This window comes from Salvelinus alpinus, chromosome 18, assembly GCF_045679555.1.
Source record: "Salvelinus alpinus chromosome 18, SLU_Salpinus.1, whole genome shotgun sequence".
NCBI lineage: Eukaryota > Metazoa > Chordata > Actinopteri > Salmoniformes > Salmonidae > Salvelinus > Salvelinus alpinus.
This window is the reverse complement of record NC_092103.1, coordinates 44,156,952-44,176,212: the sequence shown is the minus strand read 5'-3', so window position 1 is coordinate 44,176,212 and position 19,261 is coordinate 44,156,952. Positions and strand designations below refer to the sequence as shown.

General features: G+C 47.1%; 1 protein-coding gene across 1 annotated transcript in view; it reads right to left on the bottom strand.

The window, feature by feature from the left end:
- The window catches only part of fbn2a (fibrillin 2a), a 222,242-nt gene that overhangs the window by 58,970 nt on the left and 144,011 nt on the right, over nt 1-19,261 (bottom strand). The window contains exons 31-38 of the mRNA XM_071351419.1: nt 18,294-18,419; nt 16,441-16,563; nt 9,501-9,623; nt 8,163-8,288; nt 7,177-7,299; nt 5,876-5,998; nt 4,301-4,459; nt 3,646-3,714 (exon numbers count right to left, since the gene is read on the bottom strand). Coding sequence (XP_071207520.1) covers nt 3,646-3,714; nt 4,301-4,459; nt 5,876-5,998; nt 7,177-7,299; nt 8,163-8,288; nt 9,501-9,623; nt 16,441-16,563; nt 18,294-18,419 — 972 coding nt within the window. The remainder of the gene's footprint in view (nt 1-3,645; nt 3,715-4,300; nt 4,460-5,875; nt 5,999-7,176; nt 7,300-8,162; nt 8,289-9,500; nt 9,624-16,440; nt 16,564-18,293; nt 18,420-19,261) is intronic.

Sequence of the window (19,261 nt, the reverse complement as noted above, 5' to 3'; positions counted from 1 at the left end):
AAAACAACATGGTTGTGGACGGAATTGCAGAATCTCCACGAGACCTGGATGGAGTCTGAGGACAAAGTGAGGGAAATGATCTCTGAGAAATTGAAGATGGACCACAGTAAGATTGAGGTGGAGCGCGCCCACAGGATTGGAAAACCAACCACCGGCCCAGGTGATAGGCCCAGGTGATAGGCCCAGGTGACAGGCCCAGGTGACAGGCCCAGGCCAATAGTAGTCAAGTTCCTGAGATTCAAAGACAAGGTAGCTGTTCTGGAAAGAGCCAAGAACTTGAGAGGAACGTATATCTTCCTCAACGAGGACTATCCTGAAGCTGTGCGCCAGAAGAGGAAAGAACTGATCCCAGCCATGAAAGCTGCCAGAGCGCGTGAGGACATTGCATACATCCGCTACGACAGACTCATTGTTCACCCTCCCTCCCAGAAGCCTGGAAGGAATGAGAGAGCCAAGCCTATGGGTTCGTAGCCTCAACCCCGCAGCACACACACACACACCAATTGATTAATGGACTGCTGAATGTATCTTTTCTTCTCATGCTTTGTCTGCTCTTTTCAGTATTATGTCTCTGATAAGCTACCCAGGAAAGGGCTGAAAATAGCCCATATTAATATATGTAGCCTTCGAAATAAGGTTCATGAAATCAATAACTTGCTAACGTCAGATAACATTCATATATTATCCATTTCTGAGACTCACTTAGATAATTCATTTGATGATACATCAGTAGCAATACAAGGATATAACATTTATAGAAGAGACAGAAATGCTTATTGGTGGAGGAGTTGCTGTATATATTCAGAGCCGTATCCCTGTAATGCTTAGAGAAGATGTTATGTCAAGTGTTATTGAAGTGTTGTGGTTGCACGTTCACTTGGCACATCTAAAGTTTTTTCTTTTGTGGTGTTGCTATAGGCCACCAAGTGTCAACAGTCAGTATCTAAATAATATGTGTGAAATGCTTGATAGTGTACGTGATGTAAACAGAGAGGTCTACTTTCTTGGGGACCTGAATATTGACTGGTTTTCATCAAGCTGTCCCCTCAAGAGGAAGCTTCTCACTGTTACCAGTGCCTGTAATCTGGTTCAGGTTATTAATCAACCTACCAGGGTGTTTACAAACACTACAGGAACAAGATCATCTACATGTATCGATCACATTTTTACTAATGCTGCAGAACTTTGTTCTGAAGCTGTATCTGTACCCATTGGATGCAGTGATCACAATATAGTGGCTATATCCAGGAAAGACAAAGTTCCAACAGCTGGGCCTAAAATAGTGTATAACAGATCACACAAAAGATTGAGCTGTGACTCTTATGTGGATGATGTTAAAAAATATATGTTGGTCTGATGTGATTAATGAGGAGCATCCAGACACTGCACTTGATGAATTTATGAAATTGCTTCTTCCAATTATTGATAAACATGCACCTGTTAAGAAACTGACTGTTAGAAATGTTAAGAAACTGACTGTTAGAACTGTTAAGAAACTGACTGTTAGAACTGTTAAGAAACTGACTGTTAGAAGTGTTAAGGCTCCATGGATTGATGAGGAACTGAAAAACAGTATGGTTGAAAGAGATGGTGCAAAATGAGTAGCTAATAGGTCTGGCAGGACATCTGACTGGCTGACTTACAGCAGATTGAGAAATGATGTGACTAAACTCAAAAAGAAGAAGAAACTTTTATGAAGCCAAAATAAATTATATAAAGAATGATGGGAAAAAACTTTGGAGTACTTTAAATGAAATTATGGACAGAAAGACAAATTCAAGAGGTGGAAATATTATTGTTAACGATCAATAATGACAAACCTCCTGACATTGACAACTTAGATGGAAAGCTACTGAAGATGGTGGCTGACTCTATAGCCACTCCTATCTGTCATATCTTTAATCTGAGCCGAGAGGAAAGTCTTTGTCCTCAGGCCTGGAGGGAAGCCAAAGTAATTCCACTACCAAAGAGTGGTAAAGCGGCCTTTACTGGTTCTAACAGCAGACCCACAGTATAAGCTTGCTGCCAGCTCCTAGCAAACTGTTGGAAAAAATTGTGTTTGACCAAATACAATGCTATTTCTCTCTAAACAAATTAACAACAGACTTTCTGCATGCTTATAGAGAAGGGTACTCAACATGTACTGCACTGATACAAATGACTGCTGATTGTTTGAAAGAAATTGATAATAAGAAAATTGTGGGAGCTGTACTGTTAGATTTCAGTGCAGCCTTTGAAATTACTGACCATAACCTGTTGTTGAAAAAACTTAAGTGCTATGGCTTTTCAACCTCTGCCATATCGTGGATTCAGAGCTATCTATCTAATAGAACTCAAAGGGTTTTCTTTCATGGAAGCTTCTCTAATATCAAACATGTAAAGTGTGGTGTACCGCAGGGCAGCTCTCTAGGCCCTCTACTATTTTCTATTTTTACCAATGACCTGCCACTGGCATTAAACAAAGCACGTGTGTTCATGTATGCTGATGATTCAACCATATACGCATCAGCAACCACAGCGAATGAAGTCACTGAAACCCTTAACAAAGAGTTGCAGTCTGTTTGGAATGGGTGGCCAGTAATAAACTGGTCCTGAACATCTCTAAAACTAAGAGCATTGTATTTGGTACAAATCCTACCTTAAGTGCTAGACCTCAGCTGATTCTGGTAATAAATGGTGTGGCTGTAAAACAAGTTGAGGAGACTAAATTACTTGGTGTTACCTTAGATTGTAAACTGTCATGGTCAAAACATATAGGTTAAATGGTTGCAAAGATTGGGAGAGGTCTAGCCGTAATAAAGAGATGCTCTGCTTTTTTGACACCACACTCCAAAAAGCAAGTTCTGCAGGCTCTAGTTTTGTCTAATCTTGATTATTGTCCAGTCGTGTGGTCCAGTACTGCAAGGAAAGACCTGGTTAAGCTGCAGCTGGCCCAGAACAGAGCGACACGTCTTGCTCTTCATTGTAGTCAGAGGGCTAATATAAATACTATGCATGTCAGTCTCTCTTGGCTAAGAGTTGAGGAGAGACTGACCTCATCACTTCTTCTTTTGATAAGAAACATTTAATGTGTTGAAAATCCCAAATTGTTTACACAGTCAACTTACACACAGCTCTGACACACACACTTATCCCACCAGACATGCCACCAGGGGTCTTGTCAAAGTCCCCAAATCCAGAACAAATTCCAGAAAGCGTACAGTATAATATAGAGCCCTTATTGCATGGAACTTCCTTCCATCTCATATTGCTCAGATAAACAGCAAACCTGGTTTTAAAAAACAGATAAAGCAACACCTCACGACACAATGCCTCTCCCCCATGTGACCTGGATAGTTTGTGTGTATTCATTGATATGTAGGCTACGTGTGCTTTACATTTTTTTTTTATGTAGTTCTGTTCTTGAGCTGTTGTTGTCTATTGATGCTCTGTATTATGTCATTCTGTATGTTTTGTGTGGAAACCCAGGAAGAGTAGCTGCTGCTTTTGCATCAGCTAATGGGGATCCTGATAAAATACCAATAACAATAACAATGAAAAAGAGAGCATGTATTATGAATAGTTTTTCTGCACCTATGCAGTACAGTATGCAAGGCATAGTTAAAGTAGTTTACCAGAGATCTACTTTAGTAAGCGGATGGTTACCTTCTAGTATGATGGTGACTGGGTTGGGCCTGAAACCCTCTCCTCCTGGGCAGAGTGTATTATAGTCCGCTGCAAAACACATTTCATATCAGTACACTCATATGGGTTATACACTTCAAGTATACGTTTCCATTTTGTCTGTTGTCGAGTAACAAAGGCTCCATTTTCACAGGCAGCCCAATTCCGATATTTAGCTCAAAATACCAATTATTGGCAAACTATCAGAATTGGGCTGCCTGTGTAAACACAGCCGAAAGGTTTGACTGTAACAGGACCAATCATTGAACAAGTAGTGAGGAATGTAGAACTGACTGAATTCAGAAACCGTAGTGATGAGGTGTAGCCAAATCAGACTAACCTGGTCTGTACGAGCATAAAATAAAATATTGTAAATCTAAATGCATACTTTGTTAACCTACTCAGACCGACTACAGCAAACCTAAAAGGGGTATGTCCCATTACACTGTTGTGAGTGTGTATTGTTATAAGAGTATGTGAGCCTGTACATAAAGGAATTAAATAATTGTTTTGCCCGGCACCAGTATTCTCAAGTTTAGAATATGCATTTCACCCTCCTTTTCTTCATTGAGCCTCTACACATGCAATGATACAGGAAGCTAAATAAACAATCACATAATCAAACAGTGTGTCTTACAGGTGTTGGAAGCAGAGCAGAGTTCACAGGGGTTTCCCCAGGCACGCCCCAGGGAGCAGCAGCAGGAGGAGCGACTGACTCCCACCCCCACCTCCACACTGCAGGACCGCCTGTCCCCCCTGGGTCCATGCTCCAGGAAACAGTTCCCCACACGTGTGTCTGGTACACAGAGAGGAGGAGAACCAACAGGGTTGTGTTCATTAAGGCACGCAACTGAAAACCATTTGAAACATTTTGGAACAGACAATAAAAAGGAGCGTTTATTATGGGTTTAATGTCTTTTTTCTCTCCATTAGGTGCCTACTACATGACTCAAAGCAGTAATTACAGTTGACATCGGTGAGACCACAGGGTTCATTAGGGCAGTGTTTCCCAACTCCAGTCCTCCAGTAACCCCTACAGTACACATTATGTAGGGCAGTGTTTCCCAACTCCAGTCCTCCAGTAACCCCTACAGCACACATTATGTAGGGCAGTGTTTCCCAACTCCAGTCCTCCAGTAACCCCTACAGCACACATTATGTAGGGCAGTGTTTCCCAACTCCAGTCCTCCAGTAATCCCTACAGCACACATGTTTGTTGTAGCCCTGGACAAACACATCTGATTCTACTTGTGAACTAATCATCAAGCCCTCAATTAGTTGAATGTATCTGGGGGAACAACAAACACGTGTTTTGTAGGGGGTACTCAAGGACCAGAGTTGGGAAACACTGCATTAGGACACGCAATTGAGAATGTTTTAAAACGTTTTGCCATGAAAAAGTAAAATGAGTTTGAGGACTGGTGAATGAGCGTGTATTATTCGATTATTAGATGTGTTTTTCTCTCAGTTTTAGTGTCTAATGAACATGACCTAAAGGGGTTAGGACAGTTGATATTGGTGTACACTAACAGAAACACACAACTTTTAGGAGTTATCATTGCTTATGAACCACTTATGTGTGATGCATTATGTGTGATGCTTTGTGCAACACTATGTGAAGCATTATACACTGTAGTACATTTATAGTCATTTATGCAGTTATAGGCTGCTATGAACAGCTATTCCCAGTAATTACATGCTGCTATAAACAGCTATTCACTGTAATTACAGGCTGCTATAAACAGCTATTCACTGTAATTACAGGCTGCTATAAACAGCTATTCACTGTAATTACAGGCTGCTATAAACAGCTATTCACTGTAATTACAGGCTGCTATAAACAGCTATTCACTGTAATTACAGGCTGGTATAAACAGCTATTCACTGTAATTACAGGCTGCTATAAACAGCTATTCACTGTAATTACAGGCTGCTATAAACAGCTATTCACTGTAATTACAGGCTGCTATAAACAGCTATTCACTGTAATTACAGGCTGCTATAAACAGCTATTCACTGTAATTACAGGCTGCTATAAACAGCTATTCACTGTAATTACAGGGTGCTATGAATATCAATTCACTGCTAGGAATGCTTATGGAGTTGCAGGTATTGTAATGCAAACCTATAGAAGCCTATAGCAGGCGCTATAGATGCGTTGTACACAGGTAGGTGTTTTACTGGATATTCAAGGTGACCTGTAATAACTTACCTACACATCCCACCCCAGTAGGGTTGAGTTCAAAGTCTGGAGGACAGTTACACTCGTAGGAGCCGTCGATGTTCACACACAGCCCGTTCACACAGTTGATGGGGTCCAGGCACTCGTCCACGTCTGGGTTACACACACAGACACAGACACAAGCCTTTCACTTTTCAAACAATAAATATAAATATGATATAAATATAATATGAAATATGATACACTACGATCCCCAATAATCATAAATGATTTGTACAGCAGCTTCCATGAGACATGGCACTTTGACACCACAAAAAAAATCTCCCCATCACAATGTAGGAAAACTATGGAAATATGAAAACCATGAATCATGGTGGGTGGGTGGTGGTGGTACGTATTCAGAGACCCCCCAGAGATCCTACACTGTAAACCTCACCATCAAACACATTCTTCTACCTGTTTAAACCTTCAACCCCCATCCACTTCAGACTGCGCTGACACCCCGTAAAGGAGAACATCCAGGTTAAAAGGTCATGTCATCTAATCTGGAGCAGAGCAGAGACTTAGCCTGCTTCCAAAATGGCACCCTACTCTCTATTTGGTGGAGCACTACATCGGGAATAGGATCCATCTCAGCTGCTGGCTTAGGAGGATGGCATCAGAGAGTTAGTCTGGGGCTAGTGGGACAATCAGCCATGTGTTCTCAATCACCTTACCTGGTCACACAGATGGGTAAACAGAGAGAGGGACAGAAGGCTAGACGGGAAGATAGATGGAAGGATGGACAGACAGGAAGGTAGACAGACAGAAAGACAGACAGACTGACTGACTAAAACAGTGGTAACGTGGGTGAGATAGATTGGTAGACTGAAGGATAGACAGAGGGGCAGCCAGACAACCAGCCAGCTAGCCAGAGCCAGAGCCAGCCAACCAGCCAGCCAGCCAGCCAGCCAGTGCCTCCCAGCCAGAGCCAGGGCAGCAAGAGCCAGCCAGCCAGCCAGTGCCTCCCAGCCAGAGCCAGCCAGCCAGCCAGAGCCAGCCAGCCAGCCAGAGCCAGGGCAGCAAGAGCCAGCCAGCCAGCCAGCCAGAGCCAGCCAGCCAGAGCCAGCCAGCCAGCCAGAGCCAGGGCAGCAAGAGCCAGCCAGCCAGCCAGCCAGCCAGCCAGAGCCAGCCAGCCAGAGCCAGCTAGCCAGCCAGAGCCAGCCAGCCAGAGCCAGCTAGCCAGCCAGAGCCAGCCAGCCAGAGCCAGCCAGCCAGAGCCAGGGCAGCAAGAGCCAGCCAGCCAGCCAGAGCCAGCTAGCCAGCCAGCCGGTCAGACGGTCACGTCATACCTGTACAGTTGCCTCCGGAGCGGTCCAGCTCATAGCCGTCGTTACAGATACAGCGGAACATGCCGGGGATGTTCTTACACGTGCCAAACACACAGATATTCTGGAAGGTGCACTCGTCAATATCTGCAGAGAATCAGCCAGAGACAAAACAATCAATACATTTACCTTTTTTATTATTAATGGAAATGATCTTCATGTATATATGCAGTTATTCATATTTTGTCTGTCCAAAGTACACAAGGTGTTGTACACACACATTGACCACTTTAATAACTGGATCACTAGTCACTTTAATAATGCCACTTTAATAATGTTCACATATCTTACATTACTCATCTCATACTGTATGTATATATTGTATTTTATACCATCTTTTGCATCTTGCCTATGCCTCTCGGTCATTGCTCATCCATATATTTATATATTTATATGTATATATTCTTATTCCATTCCTTTACTTAGATTTGTGTGTATTAGGTAGTTGTCGTGGAATTGTTAGATATTGCTTGTTAGATATTACTGCACTGTCGGAACTAGAAGCACAAGCATTTTGCTACACTCGCAATAACATCTGCTAACCATGTGTATGTGACCAGTACAATTTGATTTGAGGGTATACAGTATGTCATTGCACTCGTGTTCCAATGACTCTCTTAGGGGAAATGTACTATTGTACTGGTATTGTTATGTATTTGCCACAAACCTTCTTGTACAGGTTTGAATGAATAGAAACCTATATTGCATCAATAACGGCTCATCATTGCGGTGGCATAGGGTATTAGGGTGGTGCTCTACACGATACGTAGGGTTAATTCACCACTTGACACTGATCTGGGATCAGTTTAACATTTTCCCCACTAATGGTTAAGGTTATGATAGGGGGAGGGGAAGCTGATCCTAGATCTGTACCAAGCGGAAACTTCACCCCCAGAGCTGCTATACACTCTGTGAATGGACTGTGAGATAGATAGGGGCCAGAGACTCACCTTGGCAGGTGCGGCTGTCCGGGGCAGGGGTGAAGCCCATCTCACACTCACAGCGGTAACCCCCAGGGGTGTTGAGACACTGGCCGTTCTCACACAGATTCACGTTCTCTGCACACTCATCCTCGTCTGTCACCACATAGGGATCAAACAGGGGTTAACATAATATCTTCAAGACAATTCAGTGACGGGAGAAGGACATTTAATTGTTATATAGGCCAATGCCCATACATCCATGGTTGAGATGGGTTAGAGGGTTGGAGAGTTAGAGGGGTCAGAGGGTCAGAGGGTCAGAGGGTCAGAGGGTCAGAGGGTCAGAGAGTCAGAGAGTCAGAGAGTCAGAGGGTCAGAGAGTCAGAGGGTCAGAGAGTCAGAGAGTCAGAGGGTCAGAGAGTCAGAGGGTCAGAGAGTCAGAGGGTCAGAGAGTCAGAGGGTCAGAGAGTCAGAGGGTCAGAGAGTCAGAGAGTCAGAGGGTCAGAGGGTCAGAGGGTCAGAGAGTCAGAGAGTCAGAGGGTCAGAGAGTCAGAGTCAGAGTCAGAGGGTCAGAGAGTCAGAGAATCAGAGAGTCAGAGGGTCAGAGGGTCAGAGAGTCAGAGGGTCAGATAGTCAGAGGGTCAGAGAGTCAGAGGGTCAGAGGGTCAGAGAGTCAGAGAGTCAGAGAGTCAGAGGGTCAGAGGGTCAGAGGGTCAGAGGGTCAGAGAGTCAGAGAATCAGAGAGTCAGAGGGTCAGAGGGTCAGAGAGTCAGAGAGTCAGAGAGTCAGAGGGTCAGAGAGTCAGAGGGTCAGAGAGTCAGAGAGTCAGAGGGTCAGAGGGTCAGAGGGTCAGAGAGTCAGAGGGTCAGAGAGTCAGAGGGTCAGAGAGTCAGAGAGTCAGAGGGTCAGATAGTTAGAATGTGTTGATGATCCCTGGGTCAGAGGGTCTGAGGGTCAGAGGGTAAGAGGGTCACAACGTGTTGATGATCCCTGGGTCAGAGGGTCAGAGAGAGTTAAATCCACTTCAATCAGTATAGATGAAGGTGAGGCAAAAGATGTAAGTGCCTTTGAACGGGGTATGGTAGTAGATGACACAAACCGGGGTGCCTGGCAAGAACTGCAACGCTACTGGGTTTTTCACGCTCAACAGTTTCCCGTGTGTATCAAGAATGATCCACCACCCAAAGGACATCCAGTGAACTTGACACAACTATGGGAAGCACTGGCTTCAACATGGGACGCTTTTGACACCTTGTAGAGTCCATGCCTCAACGAAATAAGGCTGTTCTGAGGGCAAAAGGGGTGATGCAAGTCAATATTAAGAAGGTGTTCTTAATGTCCGGTATACTCAGTGAAGACCTGTGTTACCTGAACAGGTGAAGCCGTCTCCAGTGAAGCCCTCAGCGCAGGCGCAGCGGTAGGAGCCGGGTGTGTTCAGACACTTGGCGTTGGCACTGCAGTGGCTCGTCCCATTGGTGCACTCATCCATATCTAACACAACACACACACACACACACACACACACACACACACACACACACACACACACACACACACACACACACACACACACACACACACACACACACACACACACACACACACACACATGGGCTAGGGCTCTACCCAAGTTCAAATCGGTCCAATCAGAAAATGTCTAGCAATCATTTTCCGTATAGAAAGAGTATTCATTCTTATTTTGCTATATTTTCGTTACATGAGTTCAATCCCAGCTAATACAAATTCATTTCCAGAATGGATCAGAGCCTTGAGCAAGGCTCCTAACTGCACCACGGCTGACTGCACAACGGCTGACTGCACCACGGCTGACTGCACCACGGCTGACTGCACCACGGCTGACTGCACCATAGCTGACTGCATCATAGCTGACTGATCCATAGCTGACTGCATCATAGCTGACTGCACCATAGCTGACTGCACCATAGCTGACTGCACCATAGCTGACTGCACCATGGCTGACTGCACCATGGCTGACTGATACATGGCTGACTGCATCATAGCTGACTGATCCATAGCTGACTGCATCATAGCTGACTGCACCATAGCTGACTGCACCATAGCTGACTGCACCACGGCTGACTGCACCATGGCTGACTGCACCATGGCTGACTGCACCACGGCTGACTGATCCACGGCTGACTGATCCATGGCTGACTGCATCATAGCTGACTGATCCATAGCTGACTGCATCATAGCTGACTGCACCATAGCTGACTGCACCATAGCTGACTGCACCATAGCTGACTGCACCATGGCTGACTGCACCATGGCTGACTGCACCATGGCTGACTGATACATGGCTGACTGCACCACGGCTGACCGCACCACGGCTGACTGCACCACGGCTGACTGATCCATGGCTGGCTGCACCACGGCTGACTGCACCACGGCTAACTGCACCATGGCTGACTGATCCATAGCTGACTGCATCATAGCTGACTGCACCATAGCTGACTGCACCATAGCTGACTGCACCATAGCTGACTGCACCATGGCTGACTGCACCATGGCTGACTGCACCATGGCTGACTGATCCATAGCTGACTGCATCATAGCTGACTGCACCATAGCTGACTGCACCATAGCTGACTGCACCATAGCTGACTGCACCATGGCTGACTGCACCATGGCTGACTGCACCATGGCTGACTGATACATGGCTGACTGCACCACGGCTGACCGCACCACGGCTGACTGCACCACGGCTGACTGATCCATGGCTGGCTGCACCACGGCTGACTGCACCACGGCTAACTGCACCATGGCTGACTGCACCATGGCTGACTGATCCATAGCTGACTGCAACATAGCTGACTGCACCACGGCTAACTGCACCACGGCTGACTGCACCACGGCTGACTGATCCACGGCTGACTGATCCATGGCTGACTGATCCATAGCTGACTGCAACATAGCTGACTGCACCACGGCTAACTGCACCACGGCTAACTGCACCATGGCTGACTGCACCATGGCTGACTGATCCATGGCTGACTGATCCATAGCTGACTGCAACATAGCTGACTGCACCACGGCTGACTGCACCACGGCTGACTGCATCACGGCTGACTGCACCATGGCTGACTGCACCATGGCTGACTGATCCATAGCTGACTGCACCATGGCTAACTGCACCATGGCTGACTGCACCATGGCTGACTGCACCATGGCTGACTGCACCATGGCTGACTGATCCACAGCTGACTGATCCACAGCTGACTGCAACATAGCTGACTGCACCATAGCTGACTGCACCATAGCTGACTGATCCATAGCTGACTGCATCATAGCTGACTGCATCATAGCTGACTGCATCATAGCTGACTGATCCATAGCTGACTGCATCATAGCTGACTGCATCATAGCTGACTGCATCATAGCTGACTGTAACATAGCTGACTGCATCATAGCTGACTGCATTATAGCTGACTGCATCATAGCTGACTGCAACATAGCTGACTGCACCATAGCTGACTGCACCACGGCTGACTGCACCACGGCTGACTGCACCACGGCTGACTGCACCACGGCTGACTGCACCACGGCTGACTGATCCACGGCTGACCGCACCACGGCTAACTGCACCACGGCTGACTGCACCACGGCTGACTGCACCACGGCTGACTGCACCATGGCTGACTGATCCATGGCTGACTGATCCATAGCTGACTGATCCATAGCTGACTGCACCATAGCTGACTGCACCATAGCTGACTGCACCATAGCTGACTGCATCATAGCTGACTGCATCATAGCTGACTGTAACATAGCTGACTGCATCATAGCTGACTGTAACATAGCTGACTGCATCATAGCTGACTGCATCATAGCTGACTGTAACATAGCTGACTGCATCATAGCTGACTGCATCATAGCTGACTGCATCATAGCTGACTGCAACATAGCTGACTGCACCATGGCTGACTGCACCATGGCTGACTGCACCATGGCTGACTGCACCACGGCTGACTGCACCACGGCTGACTGCACCACGGCTGACTGATCCATGGCTGACTGCACCACGGCTGACTGCACCACGGCTAACTGCACCATGGCTGACTGCACCATAGCTGACTCCACCATGGCTGACTGATCCATGGCTGACTGATCCATAGCTGACTGCAACATGGCTGACTGCACCACGGCTGACTGCACCACGGCCGACTGCACCATGGCTGACTGATCCATGGCTGACTGATCGATAGCTGACTGCAACATAGCTGACTGCACCACGGCTAACTGCACCATGGCTGACTGCACCATGGCTGACTGCACCACGGCTGACTGCATCACGGCTGACTGCACCACGGCTGACTGCACCACGGCTGACTGATCCACAGCTGACTGATCCATAGCTGACTGCACCATAGCTGACTGCACCATAGCTGACTGATCCATAGCTGACTGCATCATAGCTGACTGCATCATAGCTGACTGCATCATAGCTGACTGCATCATAGCTGACTGCATCATAGCTGACTGCAACAAAGCTGACTGCACCACGGCTGACTGCACCACGGCTGACTGCACCACGGCTGACTGCACCACGGCTGACTGCACCACGGCTGACTGCACCACGGCTGACTGCACCACGGCTGACTGATCCACGGCTGATTGCACCACGGCTGACTGCAACATAGCTGACTGCATCATAGCTGACTGCACCACAGCTGACTGCACCATAGCTGACTGCATCATAGCTGACTGCACCATAGCTGACTGCACCACGGCCGACTGCACCACGGCTGACTGCACCACGGCTGACTGCACCATGGCTGACTGATCCATGGCTGACTGATCCATAGCTGACTGCAACATAGCTGACTGCACCATGGCTGACTGATCCATAGCTGACTGCAACATAGCCGACTGCACCACGGCCGACTGCACCACGGCCGACTGCACCACGGCTGACTGCACCATGGCTGACTGCACCATGGCTGACTGATCCATGGCTGACTGATCCATCGCTGACTGCACCACGGCTGACTGCACCACAGCTGACTGCACCACGGCTGACTGCACCACGGCTGACTGCACCACGGCTGACTGATCCACGGCTGACTGCACCATGGCTGACTGCACCATAGCTGACTGCACCATAGCTGACTGTAACATAGCTGGCTGTAACATAGCTGACTGCATCATAGCTGACTAACATAGCTGACTGTAACATAGCTGACTGTAACATAGCTGACTGCTGACTGCAACATAGCTGACTGTAACATAGCTGACTGTAACATAGCTGACTGTAACATAGCTGACTGCACCACAGCTGACTGCATCATAGCTGACTGCAACATAGCTGACTGCAACATAGCTGACTGCAACATAGCTGACTGCAACATAGCTGACTGCAACATAGCTGACTGCACCATAGCTGACTGCAACATAGCTGACTGTAACATAGCTGACTGCAACATAGCTGACTGCAACATAGCTGACTGTAACATAGCTGACTGCAACATAGCTGACTGCAACATAGCTGACTGCAACATAGCTGACTGCAACATAGCTGACTGCAACATAGCTGACTGCACCATAGCTGACTGCATCATAGCTGACTGCACCACAGCTGACTGTAACAAAGCTGACTGCACCATAGCTGACTGCACCATAGCTGACTGCACCATAGCTGACTGCACCATAGCTGACTGCACCATAGCTGACTGCACCATAGCTGACTGCACCATAGCTGACTGTAACATAGCTGACTGCACCACAGCTGACTGCAACATAGCTGACTGCATCATAGCTGACTGCACCACAGCTGACTGCACCATAGCTGACTGCACCACAGCTGACTGCACCATAGCTGACTGCATCATAGCTGACTGCATCATAGCTGACTGATCCATAGCTGACTGCATCATAGCTGACTGCACCACAGCTGACTGCAACATAGCTGACTGCAACATAGCTGACTGCATCATAGCTGACTGCATCATAGCTGACTGATCCATAGCTGACTGCAACATAGCTGACTGCACCATAGCTGACTGCACCATAGCTGACTGCATCATAGCTGACTGCATCATAGCTGACTGCAACATAGCTGACTGCACCATAGCTGACTGCAACATAGCTGACTGTAACATAGCTGACTGCAACATAGCTGACTGCAACATAGCTGACTGTAACATAGCTGACTGCAACATAGCTGACTGCAACATAGCTGACTGCAACATAGCTGACTGCAACATAGCTGACTGCAACATAGCTGACTGCACCATAGCTGACTGCACCATAGCTGACTGCATCATAGCTGACTGCACCACAGCTGACTGTAACAAAGCTGACTGCACCATAGCTGACTGCACCATAGCTGACTGCACCATAGCTGACTGCACCATAGCTGACTGCAACATAGCTGACCGCATCATAGCTGACTGCACCATAGCTGACTGATCCATAGCTGACTGCACCATAGCTGACTGCACCATAGCTGACTGCACCATAGCTGACTGTAACATAGCTGACTGCACCACAGCTGACTGCAACATAGCTGACTGCATCATAGCTGACTGCACCACAGCTGACTGCACCATAGCTGACTGCATCATAGCTGACTGCACCATAGCTGACTGCATCATAGCTGACTGCATCATAGCTGACTGATCCATAGCTGACTGCACCATAGCTGACTGCATCATAGCTGACTGATCCATAGCTGACTGCAACATAGCTGACTGCACCATAGCTGACTGCATCATAGCTGACTGCATCATAGCTGACTGCATCATAGCTGACTGCAACATAGCTGACTGCAACATAGCTGACTGCACCATAGCTGACTGCAACATAGCTGACTGCAACATAGCTGACTGCACCATAGCTGACTGCATCATAGCTGACTGCACCACAGCTGACTGTAACAAAGCTGACTGCACCATAGCTGACTGCACCATAGCTGACTGCACCATAGCTGACTGCACCATAGCTGACTGCAACATAGCTGACTGCATCATAGCTGACTGCACCATAGCTGACTGATCCATAGCTGACTGCACCATAGCTGACTGCACCATAGCTGACTGCACCATAGCTGACTGCACCATAGCTGACTGTAACATAGCTGACTGCACCACAGCTGACTGCAACATAGCTGACTGCATCATAGCTGACTGCACCACAGCTGACTGCACCATAGCTGACTGCATCATAGCTGACTGCACCATAGCTGACTGCATCATAGCTGACTGCATCATAGCTGACTGATCCATAGCTGACTGCACCATAGCTGACTGCATCATAGCTGACTGATCCATAGCTGACTGCAACATAGCTGACTGCACCATAGCTGACTGCATCATAGCTGACTGCATCATAGCTGACTGCATCATAGCTGACTGCAACATAGCTGACTGCAACATAGCTGACTGCACCATAGCTGACTGCACCATAGCTGACTGCAACATAGCTGACTGCAACATAGCTGACTGCACCATAGCTGACTGCACCATAGCTGATTGCATAATGTCTGATTGCATCATAGCTGTATGTGTGTGTAACGGGGAGTGGGGTAAAAGCAAAAAGTTATTTTCCTGCAATGAATATGATCAAGAAGTCTTCTGCTTATTAAAGGGGATTGAATCCTTGCACTCAACATGATTGTTGTGTTGATTGTTGTGTTCATCTGACCTTTGAACCCTATTTAAACCTCTTTTCTACCTGGATTCACAGTTCAAAAGGAATGCTGACTGTATGAACTAGCCAATCATTGTCTCACGTCAGATGGCGTCACTCCTACGAGACGCTCGTCCCTCAACCGATACGTTTTATAGGACGTAGAACCGATCTCTAAAAAATTATCTAGATTTTGCCCATCCGCCTAACATTAGCTCCTAATTCTGAAAATCACTCCGCTCTCGGTAGCTATGACGCACTGGTTGCTATGGCAAACCATGCTAGATCCGCTGAGCAAACCTGCTCCAGCTAGCAGCCTAGTGCTAGCAGCCTAGTGCTAGCAGCCTAGTGCTAGCAGCCTAGTGCTAGCAGCCTAGTGCTAGCAGCCTAGTGTAAGATGTTTGAAGGGCCATACAGTAGCTAGTTCGCCAGAAACCGACTGAATCCCTGTCAAGACTCTGATAAAGATCTGAACATACATTTGCAACCATTTTGTGTTTTGTGTTTTGCAGAGAAGTTGATTGATCATGATTTATTGTCCCCTAGATACAGTTCCTTCTTTGTCTAGTGTCTGAGCCAGTGGAAAGTCTATACATTGTGTGTGTATGGATTGAAGTGTATGGACTGAGCAGATGGAGGTTGGAGGCTGGGGGGGGCCTACCTATACAGTTGACTCCGTCGCCCACCCAGCCGACACGGCAGGAACAGCGGAAGTCCCCGGGGGTGTTGACACAGTTGGCGTTGACGTCACAGTTGTGAGCCCCGATCTCACACTCATCCATGTCTACACAGAAGGAGTGACATTCAGTATTTCCAATCTCACAGAAGCCAGATATATTTACTTTCATGAATTTCAATAATTCTATTGTTAATGTTGACAATCAGTACCAGTCAAAAGTTTGGACTCACCTACTAATTCAAGGGTTTTTCTTTGTTTCTAATATTTTCTACATTGTAGAATAATAGTGAAGACATCAAAACTATGAAATAACACATATGGAATCATGTAGTAACCAAAAAAGTGTTAAACAAATCAAAATATATTTGAGATTCTTTAAAATAGCCACCGTTTGCCTTGATGACAGCTTTGCACACTCTTAGCATTCTCTCAACCAGTCTAATTTCCATTAAGAACACCTGAACACCTGGCCCAAGCAATGTCTTAAAGTAATGATGGACTGTTGTTTCTCCTTGCTTATTTGAGCTGTTCTTGCCATAATATGGACTTGATCTTTTACCAAATATGGCTATCTTCTGTATACCATCCCTACCTTGTCACAACACAACTGATTGGCTCAAACGCATTAAGAAATTCCACAAATACATTTTTTACAAGGCACACCTGTTAATTGAAATGATTTCCAGGTGACTACCTCATGAAGCTGGTTGAGAGATGCCAAGAGTGGCTACTTTGAATAAATACTTTTTTGGTTACTACATGATTCCCTATGTGTTATTTCATAGTTTTGATGTCTTCAACTATTATTCTACAATGTAGAAAATAGTAAACATAAATAAAAACCCTTGAATGAGTAGGTGTGTCCAAACTTTTGACTGGTACTGTATATCTCACACTGCACATAGAAATACTGACTTTCATTAAAATACTTTACTGAATACAAGAATATTTACTTTCATGAGTTCCAACACTCTACATCTTCATTTTGGTACTAATATGTACCAAATACCCTGAAGGTTGGGGTGGCAGATAGCCTAGTTGTTAGAGTGTTGGACTAGTAACCGGAAAGTTGCTTGATCAAATCCCCGAGCTGGTAAAAATCTGTTGTTCTGTCCCTGAACAAGGCAGCTAACCCACTGTTCCTAGGCTGTCATTGAAAATAAGAAATTGTTCTTAACTGACTTGCCTAGTTAAATAAAAAATAAAGGTTATTCAACAAGCTATGGCTAAAGTTAATTGTGTAAAAACTTTCTATAAACAAACATAACTAGCTACCTTTCTTTGCCTGTTCGTTAACTACATACAGAGGCTAGCTGCTTGACGCTAGCTAACTAATCAAAATGTCTGTTTGCATTTATTGATTGACCTCAGCTTGAATACCACCATATAGCTAGCTATCTGCATTAGCCTAGGTTTGTTCTCAGCCCCTTCTTCTGACTGTCAGCCTGTTGCAGGCAGCAGCAGCTGTGTTGTCGCAGAGAAATCAAGTTGCTCGACCCGGTTAGATAGAACTCTGTGAGATTCGTCTGAAAAGATGTTAGCAAAAAGGTAGCACGTCGTTGGTTCTTAATAGACGGAGATGTGCACGCAAGGGCGATAAATTATACATTTAATAAAAACATTTTTTAAGTAGAATGGTCACTTAATGAACGCTGAAATCTCCAATGACCCTGTTAAAAATCCAGCATGTGGTTCTTGGTAACGGCCGGGACGGCTCATGACGAGAGGCGGGGAGTGTGTTGTGTACCTCCAATCAAGTTGATTTGCGAATGTTCATCAACAATGTTGCCCTATTGGCTTAGATATTGTGGCAGGGAGATTTGACTCTCTCTCACCTGTACATCCAGAAGTTCCCTTCTTGACTGAGTAGCCAGGCTGACAGTGGCAGATGAACGATCCCTTGGTGTTCTCGCACTCGCCGTGCATACAGATGTTGGAGTTCAGGTCACACTCATTCACATCTGGAGAGGGAGGAGAGGGGGAGGAAGAGGAAGAGGGAGGAGTAGGAGGGAGAGGAAGAGAGGGAGGAGAAGGAGGAGGAGGAAGAAAGGGAGGAGGAGGAAGAGAGGGAAGAGGAGGAGGAAGAGAGGGAGGAGGAGGAGGAGGAAGAAAGGGAAAAGGAGGAAGGAGGAAGAAGAGAGGGAGGAGGAAGAGGAGGAGGAGCAGGTGAGGAGGAGCAGGAGGAGGAGGAGGATGTAGTGAGGGAGGAGGAAGAGAGGGAGGAGGAGGAAGAGAGGGAGAGGCGGGAGGAAGGAGGAGGAAGAGAGGGAGGAGGAGGAAGAGAGGGAAGAGGAGGAGGAAAAGAGGGAGGAGGAAGAGAGGGACGAGGAGGAGGAGGAGGAAGAGAGGGAGGAGCAGGAGGAGGAGCAGGAGGAGAAGGAAGAGGTAGAGAGGGAGGAGAAGGAAGAGAGGGAGGAGTAGGAAGGAGGAAGAGAGGGAGGAGGAGGAGCGGGAGGAGGAGCAGGAGGAGGAGGGAGGAGGAGGTAGAGAGGGAGGAGGAGGAAGAGAGGGAGGAGCAGGAGGAGGAGCAGGAGGAGAAGGAAGAGAGGGAGGAGTAGGAAGGAGGAAGAGAGGGAGGAGGAGGATTGGGAGGAGGAGTCGGGAGGAGGAGCAGGAGGAGGAGCAGGAGGAGGAGGTAGAGAGGGAGGAGGAGGAAGAGAGGGAGGAGGAGGAAGAGAGGGAGGAGGAGGAGGAGGAAGAGAGGGAGGAGGAAGAGGAAGAGGAGGAGAGGGAGGAGGGGGAGGAGGAAGGGAGAAGGAAGGAGGAAGAGAGAGAGGAGGAGAAGGAGGAGTGGGAGAAGGAG